This window comes from Camelina sativa, chromosome 9 (assembly GCF_000633955.1).
Source record: "Camelina sativa cultivar DH55 chromosome 9, Cs, whole genome shotgun sequence".
Taxonomy (NCBI): domain Eukaryota; kingdom Viridiplantae; phylum Streptophyta; class Magnoliopsida; order Brassicales; family Brassicaceae; genus Camelina; species Camelina sativa.
Genome location: NC_025693.1, coordinates 34,353,526 through 34,376,156, shown reverse-complemented (window position 1 = coordinate 34,376,156; position 22,631 = coordinate 34,353,526). Strand labels below are relative to the sequence as shown.

Here is a 22,631-nt window from a genome sequence, read left to right as displayed (position 1 = left end):
TACGGATGTAAATACTGTAGTTCAAACTCAACTGAGCCAACGAAAAGAATTAAAACAAAACTATGTCAGATCCATAACAATACATGAACCAAAACGAAACAAAAAAAAAAAGTGAATCTTTTGGATGTTTAGTTCCAATTGAATCAATAATGTGCCCGCCCAAAATTTTAAAACTCAAATCTCCTCAACTGTGAATCTCAAATGGCACAAGGCCATTCTCAGATGGTTGCAGAATCATCAACCAGGACCAAATTTGGTTCACCAGAGCCATCGTGTTAGTCTGATCGAACCCAAAAGTACTCATGTGAGTTGTAACAATAGAGCTCAGCTCAGGCTTCTTCGTTGTTGTTCTCAACCAGTATCTTCTTGCACGCCTCATAACACATGAAGGAGATTCCAGCTGCAGGAACCAACTTCAAGCAACTCGGTCCAAGCCCTCTGTACCAACCTCCAATACCTTCTTGCTCGAGTATGCGTATCAAAGCATGCAACATGTTCTTGTAAACCACCCTCCCACCAACTGCTCCCACCTGCATATGCTTCCGAGCAACCTCCAAGGGGAAAGTTGCAGTACTTGATAGTGCACCAGCTAAAGAACCTATCAAAAGAGTCTCAATATTCCCAATGCTCTCTTGCTTTACCATTTTACGGTATGCTTTTCTTAACGAGTCATAGGCGAAGTAGTTTGTCGCTGCATATGGAACCACTCCTATAAGGCTCGGGGCAAGACCCCTGTAAAGTTCTGTCGGGCCTTCCTCCCTTATTATTTTGACAAACGCATCCATTATTCCCTTGTACACACCTCTCTACAAAATTGTATTGAAGACACATTAGTGGCCGATGTCAAAAACTCTATCCGCCCTTACAATATACCATCTGTTCTATAACCCTAAAATACCTTCCACAGCAAGAGTTTGATTACATTTTGCCAAAGTATGTCTCACGTTGACTGCAAATGACCTCTTCTCAATACCATTTTTACGAAAAAAGAAACTATGGAAACTTTATGGAGCAAACCTGAATTGTAAGGCGGGTCTTGACTAATTCGAGGGGGTATGTCAAGAGTGTCTGGCTAACTCCAGCACAGGCACCAGCAAGCAATGAAGCTGGGATGGGTATTTTCGAGTCTTCTCCGAGCTTTGGAGTCAACTTCTTGTTAACAGTCTCGAATACAAAAAGCTGAACAGAGTTGAAAGAGAAGTTACCATTGGCTCATTAGCATTTACTAAAAACTGTTGAAATTAACTAATAATCAAATACTGCTTAGCCAAATTCTGACTTGAGCTTGAGCTCCATATTAACAATACAACACAAACTGTCAAGCCGAACCAATTCACAAATTATCTAAAGTTCCACAGCTATTCTACAATCAAATCATTGGTACCTCAACGGCACGAGCAGGTGCGACTCGAATCACATTGACCAAATTTCCCCGGAATAGACCTTTCCATCCTTCTTGCTTCATGATATCACGAAAGACTTCGGTGGTAGAGTCACCACCACTTCCCACCATTAGATGAGTCCTAATGGTTTCCAAAGGAGCCACAGCCGTTCTCGAAATGGCTCCGGCCACAGCTCCACTTAACAGCCGCCGCAACGAAGGATTAGAGATCTTAAGCTTCAGTTTCAAGTTCAACCCTCCTTTCTTCTTACGCTTCTCACCAATCACTTCTTCTTCTTCCACCTCATCTTCTTTAAAAGGCAAGTACTTTGTGCACAAATCATTAAGCTGGGCAGCGAAGCTACTGTTGTTGTTGCCTCCTCTGTTTGGAGGATCCGGAGACGAAATAGATCCGGATCCGAGTCCTGAACCGAATCCAGCTCCTAACTGATTAACACTAGCGAACAATCCACCAACAGGACGGTAGTTAGGGTTCTGTAGACTGCTGCTCCAATCAGATCCCAAATCGGATACGGAGAAAAACCCATTCCTCGTGTCGTCGAACAACTGGATTCCAGTCTTGCCCATATGAATTACAGTTTCTCTCGTATGAAGCTTATGAATTTAATAATGGTTAATGACAGACAGTCTTCGTTCCCCCGAGGCTGATCACGTATTCACGACATCCACATCTTCGTGAAGGATAAGAAAGTGAAGATTTTGGCGAAAAGGGTACGACGGAAATCGAGGTGACGACGAAGAGAGTGTTTAGGGTTGAGACGAAATTGCGGTTGTTGTCGCTTTCGTCGAGACCCTTGTTAGGGTTTTACTATACAGCTGCTGGTTGCAGCTTTTGGCCTTTTGAACGGGTGAGTGGTTGGGGGCGGAGGCTGCTTTAGGTATTTATATTTTAATTTCTATGATTTATTCGTTTTATGTACTTTCTTTCCATGTTTTTTTATTTATTAACGAAGATTGAAAATTGAAAATTCGTCAAAATTGGTCAAACGGTGCCAGTATATAACTATGAAGTATGTATGTTTTTTTTGTTTTTTTTTTTGTTTTTTTGCAAGAGATAAATATGTTACACATAGTGATGTCAACAAAATAAAAATAAAAAAGGTTATAAACCGGATTAAAAAAAATGAGGGATTAATTTAGAAAAGTCAACTATTTGTGAATTTTTACACTTTTACTATTTGCGTTTTGTGGTTAAACTGCAGAAACAAATTTTACTACTTTTTGCAACACATCCCATTCATCTAATTTGACTTTTCCCATATATCCCATTCCAATGGACTCGTTGGTAGGTGCATAATAACAGTCACGTGCGTCTATCATAACCTTAGATCATAACTATTGTAATCTTAACATGAAAATTATTTTTCTTGGTCCAAGGCGCAAGTGAATCTACTTGACAGATTAGTCTATTTGTAAGTTTTGATTTCCTTGGGGGGGGTACAACAGAAAATTACTTGACAGATTAGTCTAAACATAAGAAAACTAAAAGAGTGAGTTACTCCCAGTACAGACGTTTTGTGATGGAACGTCAAAAGTAAAAGAACATTTTTATTCATGAATCGCCTTAGTATATAAGAAAACCTTTGGTTGGTCAGTTTTGCCAAACAATAATCACAGTGGAAAAATTTAATGGCGCAATATGTAAGTAAATTATTCATTTTGTTATTATTGATTTACTTCTGTTGATGGAAATAAGGATGCAAGAAACGAACTCCTTCGAGATACAATGGTGTCTGCATTTCAATCAACCGCGACGCCTGCACCCACCGTTTAACATAATTTTACCAAATACTCTAAACCACTTTTTCGGATGGAAAAAAAGTGAGAAACGACTTACTGCTCGAGCAAACGCAAACATTTCCTCTTCGCCAGAAAGCATTGATACAATTGAAGAAGGCGATCCAGCTGCACTTATGCTACCTTCTGCAAGCACATCTCGCCTTAATCTTGAATCTTCGGTCTCTGTCTCAAACTGGAAGCTGCAAGTTTCCAATAAATTTATGTGCCGTTTAGGGGATTGGCATATAATAAACCAAACTGATTAAGCCATAACCAAATTAAAATGATCAACCAACTAAATCCAAACCAAAAACCAAAACTTTCAATAAAGCTGGTAAAACCAAATAACCTGAACAGAATCAAAGAGTAAACCAAATTTCCCACTCGTCAATTGTGTGTTCTTACCTTTCCAGGTCAAAAAGAGTTCCCTCTGCAGTTCCTTGAAACAACTCATCGATAGGTGTCTCTGCGGATGAGACAAGACAACAATGGTGGTTGTATAGCTCATCAACAAGGGTTATAAACCTACGTGCCTGAGAACATTAAAATCCCTTAGAGGAAGGAATCCGAATCCACAGACCTCAAAAGCCAAAATCTTGATTTTGATTATACCTTGTCGCGTATTTCCATGCTCATTGCTGGAATATCAGAGATAAAGATTGTATGATAGTTTTTGGCCACTGCGATATAATCTGCTGCACCTACAGGTCGACCACATAGATACTCGAATGTGAATCTTGCCACTCCATTACAGCTTGCAGGAACCTCCACTGTTCTGATGGATACACCACATGATACTCGAATGTAAAAAACAAACCCATTGTGATTTAATTTGATCCATAACAAAAAGAAAAACCACTTTTCTCATTAGTACCTTCCAAACATCACTGGGAGAGTCGCAGAAGTTATTTCTCCACCGGACTCTTCAGTGACCTGACACCACATTTTCTCAAACTCTTCCAGAACAGCATTATTCAAAGGCCATAAGTAGTGAACCTATAAATGCACATTTAGAATTTCGTCACACAAAAGCAAAAAAAAAAAACACAGCAATAAACAATGTAAAGAATATGTGGTTCACACATTTTCAACTGAGTTTTTGGCTGCAACTCGGCGGTAATCTACTTCACTTCCAATTGAGATTATCTCACAATGTTTCTCCAATTTAGAGATAAACTTATCAAATATCTCCTTCTGCATTCCGTCCTGTACCAACAACATCAGCGAGAGAATTAGTGACTTGGCGCAAAACACTGCGTTCTCAAGAAGATAGATGTCTTCCATGAAATCAGTTAAAGAGAAGAAGGAAAAGAAACCTGATTCAACTCCCGTGGTGCTCGGTTACTGGTGGCCACAAGAACAGTTCCAGTAGTCAACAATCTGCTCATAATTCCAGATAAGGCCACAATAGCAAATACATCAACTGTCTGTAACAGAAGATGCAAGAAATTCCAAGTTATGGGAAGAATGAACACTATTTGCAGTTCAGTTGATGCCAAAAGATAGCAAGTACAGTCTCAACTAAGTTAGACACTGAATTGGCTTTATGACTTCAGAGTAACAAGTAATTAGCGAGCCAAGTTTTAAACACTTCCTTAATTTCTCATAGTCAACAATCTATTGTTAGAAGAATGACTAAGGATATTGTAGTTTATTTAATAGTTTCATGTATTCAAAATTACCTGAATCTCATCAAAGCAGAGGATGCTGGCTCCTTTTTTAGTCGATTGCTGATCAACGAGAAACTTATCAGCCACAGCTGGAAGAATGTGCTTCATTTGGAGTTGCTGCTTATAAAATTCTTCTCCAGCTAGCCATTCCTTAACTTTTTCATCAACAGGAAGGTTCATAATCCATTTCGAAATGCTGTATTGCGAAGCCTTTTCGGCACCATTCTCCTTCCAATACTTGTGCATTTGTTCATTTATCTTCAGCATAGCCTACAGACAAATGAAATGGAAAACATCAAAGTTTATATTAAGTTACTTAGCCAGAAACATAAAGAAACCTCTAAAAGGCTCACACACTTCATGAAAGTGAAACCGTTGCCTATGTCTGATAATCCCATCAGTAGCGCCATAAAACATATCCATCAGCATAGTCTTGCCTACATGAAAACACCAAACATGGTCTCAACTAAGTTAACCATATCGCGCTATACAGTATATATTAAAGACTTATATGAAGGAAACAATAATAGCAATAATGTAGCATCCATTAACATACCACATCCTACATTTCCATAGATATATAATCCTTTCGGAGCTAGTGGTACTGCAGGACGAGAACCCACAATCGAGTCCAGTTTTCTCTCTCGGTTGAGGTATGATACCCATTTACCAACTCCAGGTTCTACATTCATCTGTCTTCTCCTAAAACACTCCCCCAGAAAGATACAAAAAACCATATATAAAAGAAGAAGAAACAAACAAAAGAAGATGACATTGATAAAAAAAACCTCACCCTAAGACCCATCTTCCCAAAAGCTTTTGTCCATGCTTATTCATAGAAGCCCACATTCCATCTTCTTCCTTCTTCTCAGCTTCTTCCACCATTAGCTTTCTTCGCTCTTCCTCTCTCCTCTTCTCCCACTCTGCTAATCTCACCTGTAAAAACCAAAATTGTACACATAAACGCAGACGAACTGAATTAAATTCCCACAAATCCTAAAGCGTAAATTTTACATGATAATGTTCCATTTCCTTCTCGAAATGTTCCAATCTTCCAAACAAATTTTCGAATGCTGAAACGACCTTCTCTTGGTACGGATCATGTTGTAGTCTCCCTTGCTCCACTAACTTACTGTAACTCGTCAGTGGGCCTCCTGATAAGGAGCGAATAACATTATATCTCAATTGCATAATTCTCAACCGAATTGGAAGAAGATTCAATTAAGGTACTGACCTGATGGTTTGGGAGGATCAGAGGTGGTATAGGAACGAGCAACGAAGTGTAGGCCATTAGAGAGTTGTCTTCTGGAGGAGAACCCTAGACGTAGAATATTAGAGATCTGAGAAACATTAGGCATAATTTGCTTCAGACTCCGATTTGTGGTTTCTTCTTAAAGCTTCCGATCACGGTTAAGCTACTACTACTGTTTCTGAAACGAAAGTGAAAGATTTAGAACGGTATTAATAGGTTGGTATCGACGTGGACGTCTCATATGAGAGCCACGTAGTGCAATATGGACCGTTTGTTGGATTGCTGATTTGGCTTATTAATGTCCGTATAGATATTCCTTTTTGTGAGTTGGTAAATGTCAAAACTCAAAACTAGGATATGCCAATCTGCCGAACTCGATGTGGTCCGGTCTGGTCCGTAAACTAGTATACCAGTTGAGCTAGTATAAGATCCCACTTAAAATCAAATAGAACTACTTCGCAAAGTTTTGAAATCTATCGGATATGAAACCAAATAAAATAACATAACACGAAACATTAGTTATAGAGATATGTGGAAAATGTATGTTCGTATCACGGGAGCTGAGTAGTAGAATAGAACCAGCGTATGTATGCAATTCTCATATAGAAAATTCTGCCTAGAGTCAGGACAGCTATTTAGATTTACAAGAAGACGACAAACCCAATGCATGCTTTAGGAATTCTGTTCTGGAACCCAAACAGCTTTATATGCCAAAAACGTGAATAGATCCGAATGTGTTGGAAGTTCCCAAATATTCGTTGTTGAGCAAAGCCTAATCCCGTGAGTTGTTTGAATGTTTTATAGTTTAGCATGTAACACCTGCTTGGCCTGTTCCTTTATCTAGGACAAAAACTTGTTGAGGTGACAATGCACATTAAGCCAAACGACTAGACTCTATAGTAAGGATCTTTGGAGAGGTTAAATGAGACCATTGTAATCATATGATGATGATGTAACATACATTTTATTGTAACGTCGGTATGGTTATTTATCGCCTGAAATTGTGGATCCTGCTTCCTAAAGATCCCACATAAACCCATGAAGTACTGAAACATCTTTTGCAATGACCATCCTTTGACTTTCAACATAGAACGGTTTCATTGGAGAAAGAAGAAATAAAAAGGGAATTTCAATTTGACATTTAACAAAAGTTTACTACTACAACAATTGTTTTACCCAAATAGATAGGTTCATAACGTGAAAGTAAAAAAACCAAAGAAGATACAATGGAGTTCAAAGATTCATGAAACCTCTAAAAACCATCAATTGCTATGTAATATAATTTAGCCATAACTTAAATAATATAATCCCAAAACTAAAAAACGTAGACCAACAACACCGACAATGATAATGCATTACCTATGATGAAGAAGCAAAATCCAAAAATCTCTTCCAAAATGTAACCCCTTGAAGCTCTTATTCCCTGAAAATTGCATTCTTGAATCAGATCAAGATCAGATCAATCCTGAGTCTCGCTTCGTTTAGCTTCAGCTTCCCTCTCTTCCAAAAGCTTCCCAGCTTCCTCATCACTTGCTTGAACCTTCTTCTGTGCATCTTTAGCCTTCAACGCCTGCAACTTGCAGTGATTGTAATATCCAACACCCAAGAAAGCAAGTCCGTACCCAAACAGATTGATAGGTGTGACCGTGTCCTTGATCACAGACCAGGAGAATGCAATCAAGAGCCAATCTTTAACCACACCAGCCACATTCATGGTCAAAGCAGAGGTTTTTCCAACGAGCAAGAACACAGCAAGATTCAAAGCAAACGCACAAACCGAATTGGTTCCAAATATCACGAAATCGAAGTGGAAACTCGAAGTATCTCTAAGAACAGGGAACTCAACAAAGATCCAAGGAACAGAGAGGAAAACTAAGCAACAAGGAGCAACGTAATAGAGGGAAGTGATAGGGTTAAGGTTGATTCCTTTAGAAGTAAGCAAGATCTGAATCAAAACCAACCTCGTAGCTTCAAAAGCAACAGCACCAAGCTGAAGGAAAACACCCCAACCATCAAACTTGGCTTCACCGTAAGCAGCAATAGCAACACCAAAGGAGATCGAGAGCATGTTAGTCATAGTCTGAGATTTGAAAGTCTCTTTCTTTAACAAGACCCCGATCGAGTAAACCGCTACAGGCATAAGGGCTTTGAGCATTTGGATGAAGGAGACGGAGAGGTAAATGTAAGCAGAGTTTGATAACCAGAGGGAGAGTGAGTACAACGCGCCGATTGGTACGACGGATCTGAGATAAGTCTCGCGAGACATTGAGACAGGCTCGACGACTTTGAAGACTTTGATGAGAATGACGGCTAAGGAAGAGCAAAAGCCCATGTGAATCATGGTGAGAGTGATTGGGAATGGCCAATTGTACATCTTCTTGTCGAGGATGTACTTGTTGTAGACGATGACTGTGAAGCTGAGGAAGATCCAGATTGCGACATAGGTGTATGAGAGGATGATCTTCTTTATCACTCCGTCGGAAAGAGCACGGCCTTTCCCCATGGTGGTGGTGGTTTTCTCGCCGGACGAAGAAGATGGGTGGTGCGGCGTAGGATAAGATTTGGGAGAGAGAGCTGCGCACGTTAGAAGAGTCTCTCTCTCTTGTGTTTTTGGGTTTGGGTTGGGGGAAGAAGAGACTTTGAGTTTGGTGTAAATGTAAGAGGAAGGGCTTACGTGACTTTGTATGCAACGTGGCGAAAAGGTGCGCGATTACTTGACGATTGGCATATTTGTGGGATCCATGTATAATTCTCTGTTTTCTAGTGTATTTTTTTTTTTTTTACTTTAATAGTCATTTTTAATTAAGAAATTATGTAAAAAATGTTTTGTTTTTGAGCTCTTTTTAGTTAATTACGTTTTGTAAATGTGATACAAAATTGTTTAATTTCATGGTTTTCTTAGTGTTGCGGAAAACTCACAGAAAGGAACATGATTTTTTCTTAACTAATTTAGTCAAATTAACATTTTTGGGAATAAATGATTTATTGATTTACCATCAATTTTAAAAAGACTTACAATTTAATTTTTAAAATGATTATAAGTCAATAAATAAAATGATTATAAGTCAATAAATAATTTACTGCATTCGACTCAAATTAGTTGTCGTTAAAGACTTTTTACACAAATTAAAAAAAAAACTATTACAGTATGATTTATGTTTAACTTTTATTTATATATTTTCTATTTTTTATCGGTTAAGACACTAAAATAATAATAATTAATAAGGGATGGTATTGGTTTGAGATTTACGAATATTTTTGAAGAGTTCAATAAAATCATTAAAATGAATAAGTGAAAAATTGTTAAAGATTGCTAGAGAGTTGTGTTGATTAGTTTTTTAAAATCTTGTAAAGTCCTCCAAACAATCCCTGTATTTTTATGATATTTTCCATGATTTCATTTTGTAAAGAAAATGCATAAAATCATGAACCAATAACATAATAATTGAACTCATTAACAATTCTACATTCTTTTGTTTTAATTGAATAACACAGAATTTTTAATGACTTTATAAAAGTCTGAATCCAATAGCCCAAATTTGTTAAGATTTTAAATGATTTTTTACAAATCACAAACTAATAACACTAAACTTTAACAAAGTTTAACAAAATCTTAATCTAATAACAATAGATTCTACATAATATCTAAAATTTTTAAAATTCTATTCAAATCTTAAACCATTATAACCCTCACTAAGTCTCTAACAACAACTATTTTGAAACGAAAGAATATTTATATCAAACTAGATTCAGACCCGCACGTACGTGCGGAATTGATTTCATAAACTAAGTTTGCTATAAAGTTTAAAATATATTATGTACGTATCAAAAAAAAATTATATAAAATATGTTTGTATATAGTTTTTATTTTGAAAGTGTTAGTTTGTTTTATTTTGAAAATGTTAGTTAGTTTTAGTTTGTAAACTGTAATAAAATAATATATTTGAAAGTAATATATGACAAATCAATCTATATGTAAAAAAAAATGTAAAAATAGTTTCATACACCATAGTTGAGAGTACTGCTTTTCCATAGGTATATAATTAGAGCATATAAAATCAATAACTGAAACTAAGATCGGTTGTTATATTCATTTTGTGAATATTAGGTTGAAATAATAGCGGTTTCACGAAGAAATTTGGATTGATGTGATGGTAGATCCAGATCAAATAAGAATCAAATGAGTGATCGATTAGATTAATTATTGTTAAACCCGGGAACTATCAAACCGGAAATAACGCTAAAAATTTAATTTTTTTGATAGAATATTGACCTAAAGTATTACTAAAGCGCTTGTGTAACAAATTTAATATTTTTTGGCCCGTCAAAAACTCCCTCCAAGAAACCAAATGAGTAATATATGCATTCGCCTTGCTTGAATTTGTAAACCCTAAGAGTAACAGGCATTTCAATAAATAATTTTTTTCTAATATGTAAGATATATTTGAAGAGTCGAGGTAAGACATTATGATGAAATACTCTTAAAATATTCAAATCTACTCAAAATTTTTGAAATAATCATCGTAAATTAGACATGTACCCGTTTCGAAGTTGACGCATACTCAAATTAGTGAGATTTTGAGAACTGAATATAGCTACCAAAAAAGTTTATACTGAAACTTGTTACCCAATTTTTTTACATTATAATGTTTTTTATTCTTTAAATTACACGTTCTTATTTTATACCCGTTATAATTAGTCATGATATTTGAAATAAATAAGTATATGGAGATTTTAAATATATAACAAACCCGTCCCTTCTTCTATTTTATCAGGAATAGTTTGTCAATGTATATATATATGTTTTTTTATTTTCAAAAATAGAAATATCTATGGAAATGTTTTTGTGATACATAAAATTAAAATAAAAAATTCTATTTCATTCTTAAATGCGTAAACATCGTTTTGTTTTGTTTTGTTTGATTGACAGAATTTAAATAACACACAAATTCAATAAAGATATAGCAGATAATGTGAATTTACAATTTGTAATTAGTTTATAACCTGTATTATGAAACATTTTCATTATGGGACATACATGTCTACACCTTATGCTATATGTTGTATGGATGGAGAGACAAATCTACTATACAATTACACCTTATTATATTTATAGTGGCATTTTATTGTAATAATCTCAAATCCTATTGTAAGAAAATTATGATCCAGCGATGCTAGAATTGATTTTACAATAGTATGTATTTTTCACAAACAATTCGGACTATATATTTTGATCTTATAGTTTTAGTACGTATTAAATATATGGGATTTTGAATTTATTATAATTTCCTTATGTTGTGTTTTTTTATATATAACTGCATTATTTTTGGCTAAAAAATATGTTGAACCATTTGGATTATTTCCTCATTCGAATACAAAGGATCCCACGTATTCAAGATTTGAAGACTAATGATTTTAATTTAATTATTTAGATATTAATTAAGGTAGTTTGCAATTTTTAAGGGACACTGATTTTATTCTATTTTTCCTAATCTTTCTGTTTTTTTATGGTAGGTTATAACTGCACCCGATTTTATGTGTTATATCATTTAAGTTTTTTCGGTTAATACAATTAATATTAATCTGTTTGGCTCTAATTAATATTAATCTGTTTGGTTTCAAGGATTATACATACTCTTATTCCTATTTGAGTGGCATTTCATTGTAATAATTTCAAACTCTATGTCTACTCATTAAAAATGCTTCCTTTTTAATAGTATAGATTTATGAGTTATATATACACGGTATTTATGTATTTTTAATACCCGTTATTAATGTTGTTTTCTGAAATGACTGGTTTTTGCCAAACTCCTTTTAGTTTACGTTGCCTTAAATTAATTGCGAATCCCTAAAGCTATTAGTTAGAGTAATTAATTGGAAACTTGCAATGAAGAAATGAAAAGTGAATAAAGGGAATTTAAGAGTAACTATGAAACAAAGAGTCAACGTTTAGATCAGAGCGCGTGAATCTCACTCACGTCGCGACAGTTTTTGCAATGGTGCGTCCCTCTTACGTTGTTGTATTCTTATTGGTGGTGCTATTATAGTTGTCGCAACGTTCGTTTGTTGGGTGGGTTACTTCGAGTGACAGTCCAGACGGGGTTTGTTGACTGGGCCAGCTCAATATTTTGAAGTATCATTAGCTAAAAAGAAAAAATAGACCCTTATTTTCATGTTAAAAAAAAAAAAAAAATGTAGATTCTAGTTTTAGTGTAAAAATAACAAAAATTACATAGAACTTGTGCAAATGCACTTCCTGCACATGTGTAGAGCCGGACTTAGATTCATGTACCTGTTAAAAACTCATCTTTTTTTTATAATATGCTATTTAGTGTTATTGTTTTGTTAATTAACGTTTTCTCTACAAATAGTTATAAGCCTTTTTAGATGGTTAAAGACTTACCATTCATTTAAGTTAGAAAAATAGCTTGTTGAACTGTATAATTTGAAAAAGAAAAACTACTACAGTTAATTAATTTCGAACTAAACCAACCTCATCAAAACGTTTTTGGATGTAGAAGAAGATTCTAAAATATTTTGCACTGGTTAATAGCTTCAAATCTCGTTCCGGTATAATTATCGGATTTGATCCTTTTGGCTCTGTATAACTCAAAAAACACATTCCATCAATAAAATCTTCATAAAAAAATAAAATAAAAAAATTAGCACGCAAAATTTTAGTATTATTTTTTAATTATTCTTAGGCAGGCGACAAAAAAAAAAAAAAAAACTAATCATGCCAAAATTACAGCCATCTGTTGTAGTTTTTATCTCAGTCTCTCACTCGCTATCTCCAGCTTTCTTTCCGCTTCCCTCATCTGCAATCGAATTCGTATCCTCGGTGAGTTTTGAATCTCTACTCAATCTCAAAACCCTAAATTCTCTTCTTAGATTTTCTGTTCCGCAGATTTTTATTGGGTCACTGATAGTATATATATAGCATCGTCAATTGTAATAAAGATTGTGAGATTTCGTCTATCTGTCCACTGCCGCGTCTATAACTGAATCGTTGTCACAGATTAATTTGGTAGAGTTCTTCATCCTAAATGCATTTGTTTTTCTTTCTGATTGTTCTGTTCCTTGTAACGATTCTGAAAGTTTGAATTTTCTAGAGTTTTCTTACATGGTATAGGATAACGTTGCGTGACAAAATGTGTATTCTTTTTAGGATTACACTTATCAGACTCTGTAAATGTGGTAAGTAATATAATAGGTGTTTTATGTGTCATCTTGTGGCTATACAAATTTTTTGAAGAGTCAGTATGGAAAAATCTTTGTTTTGCTCTTCTTTTGATTTGTTTGTTAATTCCTTCTTCTTTACTCTTTCTGCTAACAGTACAACAACGAGAAGTATGGTGAAGAAAACGATGGAGAAAGGATTTAAGCTGATTTTGGGTTCTCAGTCCATGGCGAGAAAGCGGATTCTAGCTGAAATGGGATATGATTTCACCATTGTGACTGCAGACATTGATGAGAAAGCTATTAGGAAAGACAAGCCTGAAGATTTGGTTGTAGCTGTTGCTGAAGCCAAAGCAAACGAGATTATATCGAAACTGGGAGGTGAAAGCCAGTTTGCACAAGATCATCATCATCAACCAACTCTGTTGATTACTGCAGACACTGTTGTTGTCTACAAAGGTGTCATTAGAGAAAAACCAACCAGTAAAGAAGAAGCTCGCGAGTTTATCAAAGGCTATTCTGGTTCACACGGTGGCGTTGTGGGATCTGTTATTGTAAGAAACTTGCAAACTGGAGTTAGAAGAGGAGGGTGGGAAAAAGCAGAGGTTTATTTCCATGAGATACCAGAGCAAGTCATCGATGACCTTATTGATGATGCAATCACTTTCAAGGTTGCTGGAGGTTTAATGCTGGAGCATCCCCTCATTTCACCTTTTATCGATTCCGTGATGGGAGGAGTTGATACTGTTATGGGACTTCCTAAAGAACTCACTCAAAAATTCATCAACGATGTGTTGTAGCTCAAGCCACTTTTGATTGTGTAGGAAGACTTAAAATACTCAAATCTAAAAGCATTTGCCTAACATCTCATGCGCGTTCTCTATTGTTACATTATGTTCCGAGTCTCTCTTTGGCTTGAAGTGTGTTTGTTCCATGGTCTTTGGAAAGCATCCATCGGGTGACAGTATTTTTACAGTATACTGTTAAAATATCTTTTTCTTTCCTCTTGTGTTTTGATTAGATACATGGTTTAGTATAAAACCAGAACATCACTATCGCTACAGTAAGACAATTATGCCTTTCAACACAATCACGATTAGTTCATCCCGATGAATCAGTACCTTCGGATCCAGCTTGGAAAAGTTTGTACCAGAGAAATTATTTTCTTTAATTCGTCAGCTAAATTGGAACATGAGAAAGGCCTTGCTCAATAGCCAAGTCACGAAAAGACATCGAATCGGACTTGGATTTTGTCAATATCTTAAAGTCCACACCTAGAATATAGTCATCCTCACGCGTTGAACCAGTATGTTCTTATATATTATGACCACAACAAAACAAATTGTGATTAGTACATAGAATATTTCCCGTTAACTTGCTATGATTATATTAATTAACTACGTCTACAAATTGTCTATTAAACATACAAATTACATAATTGTAGCATGTTTTTGCGGAACCGGCCCACTAACTCCATAGTCAAGTACTGGACCATTAAATATTTAGATTATTGTAGTTTTTGTCATAATCATCTTTATCATATGGTGTCACTAACTTAAAAATGCATGAACCTCGTCTTAGGGAGATTATAGTTAGTTTTAAGTTTTTGCCTCTTTTATTATCAAGAAGTTTATGGAATTTTTATTGGCATGCAGAGCCGTGCCTCAGTGTAAACAAAATAAACTTTGGCCTATGGCCTCAAAATTTTGAAAAAAATTGAAGACCTTTATTTTTACTTTGGCCTATGTTTAGTTACTACGGCCATGTAATTTCAAATAGTATATTTATCTTAAACCTTTAGTTTTCAATTGTTAAATCCACTTAATTGCCACGTTCGATTTAAAGAATAAGTCAAAAGCTTAAAAAAACTGAATTAACATTATAAAATTACGGTAAACGTTTATTTTCTACAGTTTTCTATGTATGCACACGATACAAAAGAACTTTCGTCTCTCGTTTTCTCACTTTATTTTGATTGATGTTACTAATTCCACACTTGAACATTTAGTCTACAGAAACACCGGTTATCGTCATTATTAAAGTAAATGTCTAGCGAAAGGAAATGTTTAGAAAAGTTGATTTTGAACGTTTAGTTAATGATATTTTACGGAAGAAAATTTCAGTTAGATTTTTTTTAATTAATTGTTTACTTTTGTTATATAACTGGTATTTACCGTTCTTGACATTATATTTTCTATGCATTGTAAAAGTTTTTTTTACCGCCTCTGGGCACAGTTTATGTTCCGCACGGCTCTGTTGGCATGCTAGTGATGATGGGAGGTTCCTAGGCAGTTGTTTCTTTGGTTTGTTTCATTGATGGTCTATAACTACAAATTTGAAACTAATTTGACTATTAACATAGGAAAATGGAAAATAAAAGATCGTATATAAGTAGAATCCCGAACAATTTTAATGTGATTTTCGAACGATAAATAATGTCCTAGTTGATACCGGGACATGAAGAATTGCGATAATAAGAACATGGGCTGTTTATGCGATGAAAACTGAAAAGGATGGATAATGCTTCCACGACAACTTGGGTGTCTTTTGTTCACTTTCTCATTTTATAACATATGTTTATAATGGGCAATGGGTCCTCTTCTCCACAGATACATTCAGATTCCAATTTGTCATTTACGATTTGACCTATTCTTTTACAGAGAAGGTTGGATATATGGAATCCTGATACAGTGTGGTGATAACTGATATGTATTAGGGAACCTTCTGAGAGTCTTGTTGGTGTAGGAGATTATTATATAGATGAATCAATCGCAGAAGGATTTCTACGTTCATCAAATCTGATTCTTTTTATCTCAATTTTTTCTTTCCCACATGGGATTCTGTAGACTGTAGGTACAGAAATAAGTTGAAGAAAATATTAAAAAAAGTTCACCAGCCGGTAGTATTGAATAAATCTATTATATTCACATTAAAAATACACATGTCAAAACTAGTTTTAACTCATGCTCGTGCAGTAGTCACGCCATCGTACCCGTATACTAACAAAAAATTGGTTATTATGTAGCGATTCGTTCCTTGTCCATAAAACATATCCGTGTTATTATAAGGATTCTAGGTTTTTTTCCTTAATTATAATTTTGTGTCCTTAACCTAAAGAGAGATTTGGGACTTAACCAATGCCACTTGTAGAGCAACAACCTTGTATAGAGAGTTCCTCGCAAACCTCACATGACAAATATATGTGTACCGGCCAGTGAAATTTTTTCTAAGGAATGTGGCCTAAGACCATCTACATCAGAGAAATGCCTCATCAATCTGAAAAAAAGAAACTTATAAGAGACTGACATATGTCAAGAGAAACGATTTTCAAGTTGCTTAGATCATTCTCATCGCTACAACACATGGTATATTTTTAAGGGTTTTAAAATAATAAAAATGTTGAATAGTGGATACAGCTGTTTTTAAGAAATAGAAAATTGGTCTTATGCAAAAACTGTAGAATGGTGTGTTCTTAAGTGTAGACCATTATTTAAATATTTTAATTTCATTAAAACCATATGGTGTTAAGGATGTCCTTAAAAAAGAAAGGTTTCTAAACTTTTATTTTCCTTTATTATTATTTTTAAAAATTTTTAATTGAGAGTACTCCTAATAAAATCTAAAACTATCGGTACCTAATTTTTTTTTTTTGACAAAGTCGTAAGTACCTAACTAATCCCAAAAACTAGTTTTTTTTTTAAAATGTCATTTTTTCATATATTGTCCAAAGATCTTTACCCTATTAATTGTAGCACTTTTGGACTCTAATAGTTCTTCTCGAGTGAAAAACAGACAAACAGATAAAGGAAAGTTATGAAGGATTTGGAATCATAAAGGATTTGGAATCTTCAAAGTTGTTGCATACATTGATACATACAAATCTTCATCGACCCAATCTCTTCTAATAAACACATGCATACAATCAGAATCAATCCAACTCAATCATGCCCAGTGGCGGACCTACGTTGATATTGGTGGTGGCAGCTGCCCCCAGTAATTATACAAATATTTAAAAGTTTTACATTAGACAAAGGAAGACAAGTGGCAAACTGGCTTGAGTTCACCTCAAAAATGTTCACAGGTTGAGGGTTCAATTCTACCTAAGAGCAATCTGCACCCACCAATATTTTTTACTAGGTCCGCCCCTGATCATGCCTCAACATGACCCAATAATGAGTGAGTTCGTGTTGTAACAAGTTTGATTTTTAAGACTTCTTTTTTTTGGTCATCGTTCTAAGAATTGATTTACTTGAGACTTGAGAAAAACACGACATAAACGATTCTAAAGTCGGCCACAAAACGTAAGCAAAAAAGAAAAGAGAGAGTAGGTTTGTTCGAGGAAGCAAACAAAAAACAATTGATTTATAAACTCCGTAACCAAACACCACCACCTCATTGCTTGCCTTAACGCGCTCTGAAGGGTGAAAAAACAAACAAAAAAATCTGGTCTCAGCTCAGATAACGATCCCGAACAAATTAATTAACGATTTCAGCAACTTTTTGTGTGTAGGGGAATAAAATAAAACAAATTAATTAACGATCCCGAACTCTCTCAGCTCAGATACATTGCATGTGAAATTTCAACTAATGTATATAAACTCATTATCTTGACCTCATACTGACCGATCATTTCCTTTTTTTCCTTTTTTTTTTCCCTCTCCTTCTCTCTCTCTACCTTTTTTTTTTTGCCCTTTCTATAGGGTTTTCTTCGCTCTCTCTCTCTCTCTCTCTCTCTCTCTCTTCTCGATCTTTATGTGCATCTCGTTCTTTGGTGTAATCGGAGCTGATTTCGTTGTTTTCTTCTTAATCGTCTTCAGATCTTTCGTTTTTGCTCTTTCCCACGGGTTTTCGCTTGAGGAATCAAGCGTTTTTGTTTTTCCTGGGAGTTTTGAGCTTCAATCATGTCTCAGATCTATAGTTTCGCTGGTATGTTTCCCCCCAATCTTTGCTTGAATCAATCGATTTCATTCTCAGATTTTTGATTTAGGAAGATTTGAATTTAGATGTTCGATTTAGGCGTTTCTGTGTTGTTTAGATGTTTTCAGTATGATGAATTAAGATTTTGACTTCTAGGATCGTGTATGTATGTCGATGACTTATAGATCTGAGTTTTAGTTTCTTGGCTAGAGTTAATTTTTCGTTGGATCTGGGAATTAATAGGTATAGTGATTAAGGAATTCAAGTTTTTGTATGTTTAGTTGATTTGTATTCTTTTGTGGTGTATTTACAGGTGAAAATGAATTTTACCGTCGTGGAGCAATATACCCAAATCCAAAGGATGCAAGCCTTTTGTTGTCGCTTGGTAGTTACGTCGATGTCTACTTCCCTCCAAGCAAGAGGTCGCGTGTTGTTGCACCGACGGTCTTCAGTGCTTTCGAGGAAAAGCAGGTCTCTATTGATGTGCTCCCAGATGAGTGCCTTTTCGAGATCTTTAGGCGTTTGCCTGGACCTCAAGAGAGGAGTGCTTGCGCATTTGTCTCTAAACACTGGCTTACGCTTGTAAGTAGCATCAGGCAAAAGGAGCTAGATGTTGTTTCTTCCAATTCCAACAAATCTGAAGATGGTGATGATGATTGTGAAGGATGTTTATCTAGGAGTTTAGATGGGAAGAAGGCAACTGATGTTAGATTGGCTGCTATTGCTGTTGGAACAGCTGGCCGTGGTGGACTTGGCAAGTTGTCTATTCGAGGAAGCGGTTCTGTTAGCAAGGTTTCAGATATTGGTCTTAGGTCAATTGGTCGTAGCTGCCCTTCTCTTGGGTCTCTTTCCCTGTGGAACCTATCTACCGTTACTGACAATGGCCTCTTGGAGATTGCCGAGGGTTGTACTCAACTTGAGAAGCTTGACCTGAACCGCTGCTCTACAATCACTGACAAGGGTTTGGTAGCGATTGCTAGGAGCTGCCCTAACTTGAGTGAGCTTACATTGGAGGCTTGTTCAAGAATTGGAGATGAAGGTCTTCAAGCCATTGCACGATCCTGCTCCAAGCTGAAGTCAGTCTCGATCAAGAACTGTCCTCTTGTCAGGGATCAAGGAATCGCATCCTTGTTGTCAAACACCACCTTTTCCTTGGCAAAACTTAAGCTTCAGATGCTAAATGTCACTGATGTGTCTCTTGCTGTCGTTGGTCATTACGGCTTGTCAGTCACTGATCTTGTGCTCTCTGGATTGTCACACGTGAGTGAGAAGGGATTCTGGGTCATGGGAAATGGTGTCGGGCTACAAAAATTAAACTCTCTAACCATCACAGCCTGCCAGGGAGTGACTGACGCGGGCCTTGAATCTGTGGGAAAGGGCTGCCCGAACATGAAGAAAGCTATTATCAGTAGATCCCCCTTGTTATCCGACAATGGGTTGGTTTCTTTTGCAAAAGCATCTTTATCACTGGAGAGTGTTCAGCTTGAAGAGTGCCACAGGGTCACCCAATTTGGGTTTTTTGGTTCTCTTTTGAACTGTGGTGAAAAGTTGAAGGCTTTCTCTCTGGTGAACTGCTTGGGCATTAGAGATCTCGCAACAGGCTTGCCTGCTTCACCTCATTGCAGTGCTCTGCGTTCCCTGTCTATTCGTAACTGCCCTGGCTTTGGTGATGCAAATCTTGCAGCCCTCGGGAAGCTGTGCCCTCAGCTCGAGGAGATTGATCTATGCGGGCTCAAGGGGATAACAGAGTCTGGTTTTCTACATCTGATTCAGAATTCTCTTGTGAAGGTGAACTTCAGTGGCTGTTCCAATTTGACAGACAAAGTGATTTCTGCCATCACTGCCCGTAACGGTTGGACTCTCGAAGTCTTAAACATCGATGGATGTTCCAATATCTCTGACGCCAGCATGGNATAAACTCTCTAACCATCACAGCCTGCCAGGGAGTGACTGACGCGGGGCTTGAATCTGTGGGAAAGGGCTGCCCGAACATGAAGAAAGCTATTATCAGTAGATCCCCCTTGTTATCCGACAATGGGTTGGTTTCTTTTGCAAAAGCATCTTTATCACTGGAGAGTGTTCAGCTTGAAGAGTGCCACAGGGTCACCCAATTTGGGTTTTTTGGTTCTCTTTTGAACTGTGGTGAAAAGTTGAAGGCTTTCTCTCTGGTGAACTGCTTGGGCATTAGAGATCTCGCAACAGGCTTGCCTGCTTCACCTCATTGCAGTGCTCTGCGTTCCCTGTCTATTCGTAACTGCCCTGGCTTTGGTGATGCAAATCTTGCAGCCCTCGGGAAGCTGTGCCCTCAGCTCGAGGAGATTGATCTATGCGGGCTCAAGGGGATAACAGAGTCTGGTTTTCTACATCTGATTCAGAATTCTCTTGTGAAGGTGAACTTCAGTGGCTGTTCCAATTTGACAGACAAAGTGATTTCTGCCATCACTGCCCGTAACGGTTGGACTCTCGAAGTCTTAAACATCGATGGATGTTCCAATATCTCTGACGCCAGCATGGTCTCCATTGCAGCAAACTGCCAGATTCTCAGTGATTTGGATCTTTCAAAATGCTCCATCTCCGATTCTGGGATCCAAGCATTGGCTTCCTCTGAAAAACTCAAACTGCAGATCTTATCCATGGCAGGTTGCTCTATGGTCACAGACAAGAGCTTGCCAGCCATTGTGAGGTTGGGTTCCACTTTATTGGGATTAAATCTCCAACAGTGCCGATCCATCTCCAATTCCACTGTCGACTTCTTAGTCGAGCGCCTTTACAAATGCGACATCCTCTCCTGATCGATAATTCCACTGTCAACTTCTCCACCTATATAATGAAAGGTATTTTAGTCCGTCCAAGTTTGTTTATCAAGTGTCAACCCTTTTTCAGGCTCTGTGATCTACGCGTCCTAGGCTCGGTACCCGGTTTTCCTTTTTTTTTTTCCAAGCAGTTCGCTTCCGGCTTCTTTTTTTGCCAGTCAATGGTTTTTTTGCAGGGTTTCCTTTTTATCAGGGAAACTCTAGCTTTACCTTGAAATCGGAAGGTCGTGTGTTGCTTGAGAATATATTTACCGGGTATACGAGATTTTAGGGTTTATCATCCTCCTGTTTCTTGCTTGGTGTCTTTTACGAGCCTATTATTATCCCACTTTTATTCGCGTCGTTTGTCTTTGTTGCGTATGGTTTTCCTCGAAAGGGGTCTTTTGTATGATTTGTACGGGTTCAGGTTTTGGTTCATGCCTTGGTTCTCTCAGAGGTTGCTCTGGCTGTTGTTGCAACAACTCTATTAAAGAGTTTTTTTGTTGTTTTTTTGCCAGATCCCCTCGTTTTTTTTTCCCAGGCTGTATCAATCTGTATGATCGATCACTGTACTAAATTATGTAATGTCCTTTGGGATGGTTTAATGAGTATTGAATAAAATTCTCATTTCGTTGTATAATATAAAGTTTTCATTTTTTTTTCTCTAATATCCTTCGAAATCTGAGAAATTAAACACACACAACTTTATCTCATGTGTGGGACAGAGAATCAGATTTTGTGTCAACCTGAGATTTTGTCTTTAATTTACGTTTGTTTGTGTCCATTCAAAAGTGAATGTGGTGTTCAATGAATATTGTCGAGGGGATGAACCTGGCCAGCGATTCCTTTTCTCGATACGATATGATTTGAGTGGGATTAAAATAAAGTGGGGGAAAAGAGTCATTATTAGTAGTATTGGTTGTCGCTATTATTGTTATTGTGGTCTAATCTTTAATTAGTACATTAAGATGGCCAGATTTCCAAAACTTTTTAGCAAAATAATCTTAAATTTTCTAATTAATTTTAGTTCTATGTCATTGTATTTAATTTTAAAACAATTAACAGAATAATAATTAGATATGTTATTATTTTTTTATTTTTTTTGGCAACAGTTTACAAGAATGACTCAAGCGAGCCAAAACGAAGGAACGTTATTTACAACATAGGTAGCTAAATGCGGAACTGAATAGATATGTTATCATTTCTCATACAAATTTAATAGTAAGACAAAATTTCACTAAAATTTACTTATATAAGTCAAAATTATATTAATTTTTTTAAAATTAATATAAATATTGATTTTAGTAAAATATTCTAAAAGAGCTATAAAAAGATATCAATTAATATAAAGTTAATAAACATAAAGAACATATAACTTATTAACAAAATCATATAAAAACAAAATGATATTTTTCTGTTAGTATTATTATCATAATAATTTAAATAACAAGCTTTCAATAGTTATTATAATTGATTATAAAAAAAATATTACTCCTGAATTATCTCCAACTCATTAAAAGAAATTTAATTCTCAATAAATATAGATTTATATATATTCATAAATAAATATAAAAATAATAACAAATTAGGAGATATCATAATGTGTGATTATTTATATATATATATATATCTAAGTATGT

The 22,631-nt window shown here is 36.0% G+C and overlaps 5 protein-coding genes across 7 annotated transcripts; 2 read left to right on the top strand and 3 right to left on the bottom strand.

Annotated features, from left to right (window-relative positions):
• Positions 33–2,271, bottom strand: LOC104714016 (adenine nucleotide transporter BT1, chloroplastic/mitochondrial-like). The gene is made up of 3 exons (XM_010431245.2): positions 1,385–2,271; positions 1,018–1,179; positions 33–806 (listed from the first exon to the last, which is right to left on the bottom strand). Exons 1-3 carry the CDS (start codon positions 1,967–1,969, stop codon positions 330–332), a joined length of 1,224 nt encoding a protein of 407 aa, XP_010429547.1. The 5' UTR covers positions 1,970–2,271; the 3' UTR covers positions 33–329.
• On the bottom strand, positions 3,045–6,277 carry LOC104714015 (putative ATPase N2B). Of its 2 annotated transcripts, none has more exons than XM_010431243.1 (13): positions 6,086–6,277; positions 5,866–6,005; positions 5,645–5,787; positions 5,408–5,553; positions 5,209–5,288; positions 4,864–5,121; positions 4,498–4,608; positions 4,265–4,387; positions 4,056–4,177; positions 3,794–3,956; positions 3,587–3,714; positions 3,240–3,381; positions 3,045–3,159 (listed from the first exon to the last, which is right to left on the bottom strand). In XM_010431243.1, the coding sequence occupies exons 1-13, from the start codon at positions 6,207–6,209 to the stop codon at positions 3,076–3,078; spliced, it is 1,764 nt and encodes a 587-aa protein (XP_010429545.1). In that variant the 5' UTR covers positions 6,210–6,277; the 3' UTR covers positions 3,045–3,075. The 2 variants fall into 2 exon arrangements, with proteins under 2 accessions (XP_010429545.1, XP_010429546.1); XM_010431244.1 differs by having other exon boundaries at positions 5,866–6,002.
• Positions 7,217–8,753, bottom strand: LOC104714014 (probable sugar phosphate/phosphate translocator At2g25520). Its single transcript, XM_010431242.2, has one exon. It carries the CDS (start codon positions 8,604–8,606, stop codon positions 7,563–7,565), a length of 1,044 nt encoding a protein of 347 aa, XP_010429544.1. The 5' UTR covers positions 8,607–8,753; the 3' UTR covers positions 7,217–7,562.
• Positions 12,860–14,147, top strand: LOC104714013 (maf-like protein DDB_G0281937). Its single transcript, XM_010431241.2, has 2 exons — positions 12,860–12,944; positions 13,440–14,147. Exon 2 carries the CDS (start codon positions 13,456–13,458, stop codon positions 14,080–14,082), a length of 627 nt encoding a protein of 208 aa, XP_010429543.1. The 5' UTR covers positions 12,860–12,944; positions 13,440–13,455; the 3' UTR covers positions 14,083–14,147.
• Positions 17,936–21,633, top strand: LOC104714012 (EIN3-binding F-box protein 1). Of its 2 annotated transcripts, none has more exons than XM_019229590.1 (3): positions 17,936–18,208; positions 18,513–19,510; positions 20,113–21,633. In XM_019229590.1, exons 1-3 carry the CDS (start codon positions 18,184–18,186, stop codon positions 20,989–20,991), a joined length of 1,902 nt encoding a protein of 633 aa, XP_019085135.1. In that variant the 5' UTR covers positions 17,936–18,183; the 3' UTR covers positions 20,992–21,633. The 2 variants fall into 2 exon arrangements, with proteins under 2 accessions (XP_019085135.1, XP_010429542.1); XM_010431240.2 differs by having other exon boundaries at positions 18,513–19,981; positions 20,575–21,633.

Excerpts from the sequence above, each read along its gene's own strand:
- LOC104714016 (XM_010431245.2), bottom strand. The coding sequence starts at position 1,969 with ATGGGCAAGACTGGAATCCAGTTGTTCGACGACACGAGGAATGGGTTT. Across the intron at positions 1,180-1,384 it reads CACCTGCTCGTGCCGTTGAG|CTTTTTGTATTCGAGACTGT; the intron begins GTACCAATGATT and ends AACTCTGTTCAG. Across the intron at positions 807-1,017 it reads AGACCCGCCTTACAATTCAG|AGAGGTGTGTACAAGGGAAT; the intron begins GTTTGCTCCATA and ends ACAATTTTGTAG.
- LOC104714015 (XM_010431243.1), bottom strand. The coding sequence starts at position 6,209 with ATGCCTAATGTTTCTCAGATCTCTAATATTCTACGTCTAGGGTTCTCC. Across the intron at positions 3,715-3,793 it reads GCATGGAAATACGCGACAAG|GCACGTAGGTTTATAACCCT; the intron begins GTATAATCAAAA and ends TAATGTTCTCAG. Across the intron at positions 3,160-3,239 it reads TGTTTGCGTTTGCTCGAGCA|GCGTCGCGGTTGATTGAAAT; the intron begins GTAAGTCGTTTC and ends CGGTGGGTGCAG.
- LOC104714014 (XM_010431242.2), bottom strand. The coding sequence starts at position 8,606 with ATGGGGAAAGGCCGTGCTCTTTCCGACGGAGTGATAAAGAAGATCATC.
- LOC104714013 (XM_010431241.2), top strand. The coding sequence starts at position 13,456 with ATGGTGAAGAAAACGATGGAGAAAGGATTTAAGCTGATTTTGGGTTCT.
- LOC104714012 (XM_010431240.2), top strand. The coding sequence starts at position 18,184 with ATGTCTCAGATCTATAGTTTCGCTG. Across the intron at positions 18,209-18,512 it reads TCAGATCTATAGTTTCGCTG|GTGAAAATGAATTTTACCGT; the intron begins GTATGTTTCCCC and ends GTGTATTTACAG. Across the intron at positions 19,982-20,574 it reads ATCTGATTCAGAATTCTCTT|AATTCTCTTGTGAAGGTGAA; the intron begins GTGAAGGTGAAC and ends CATCTGATTCAG.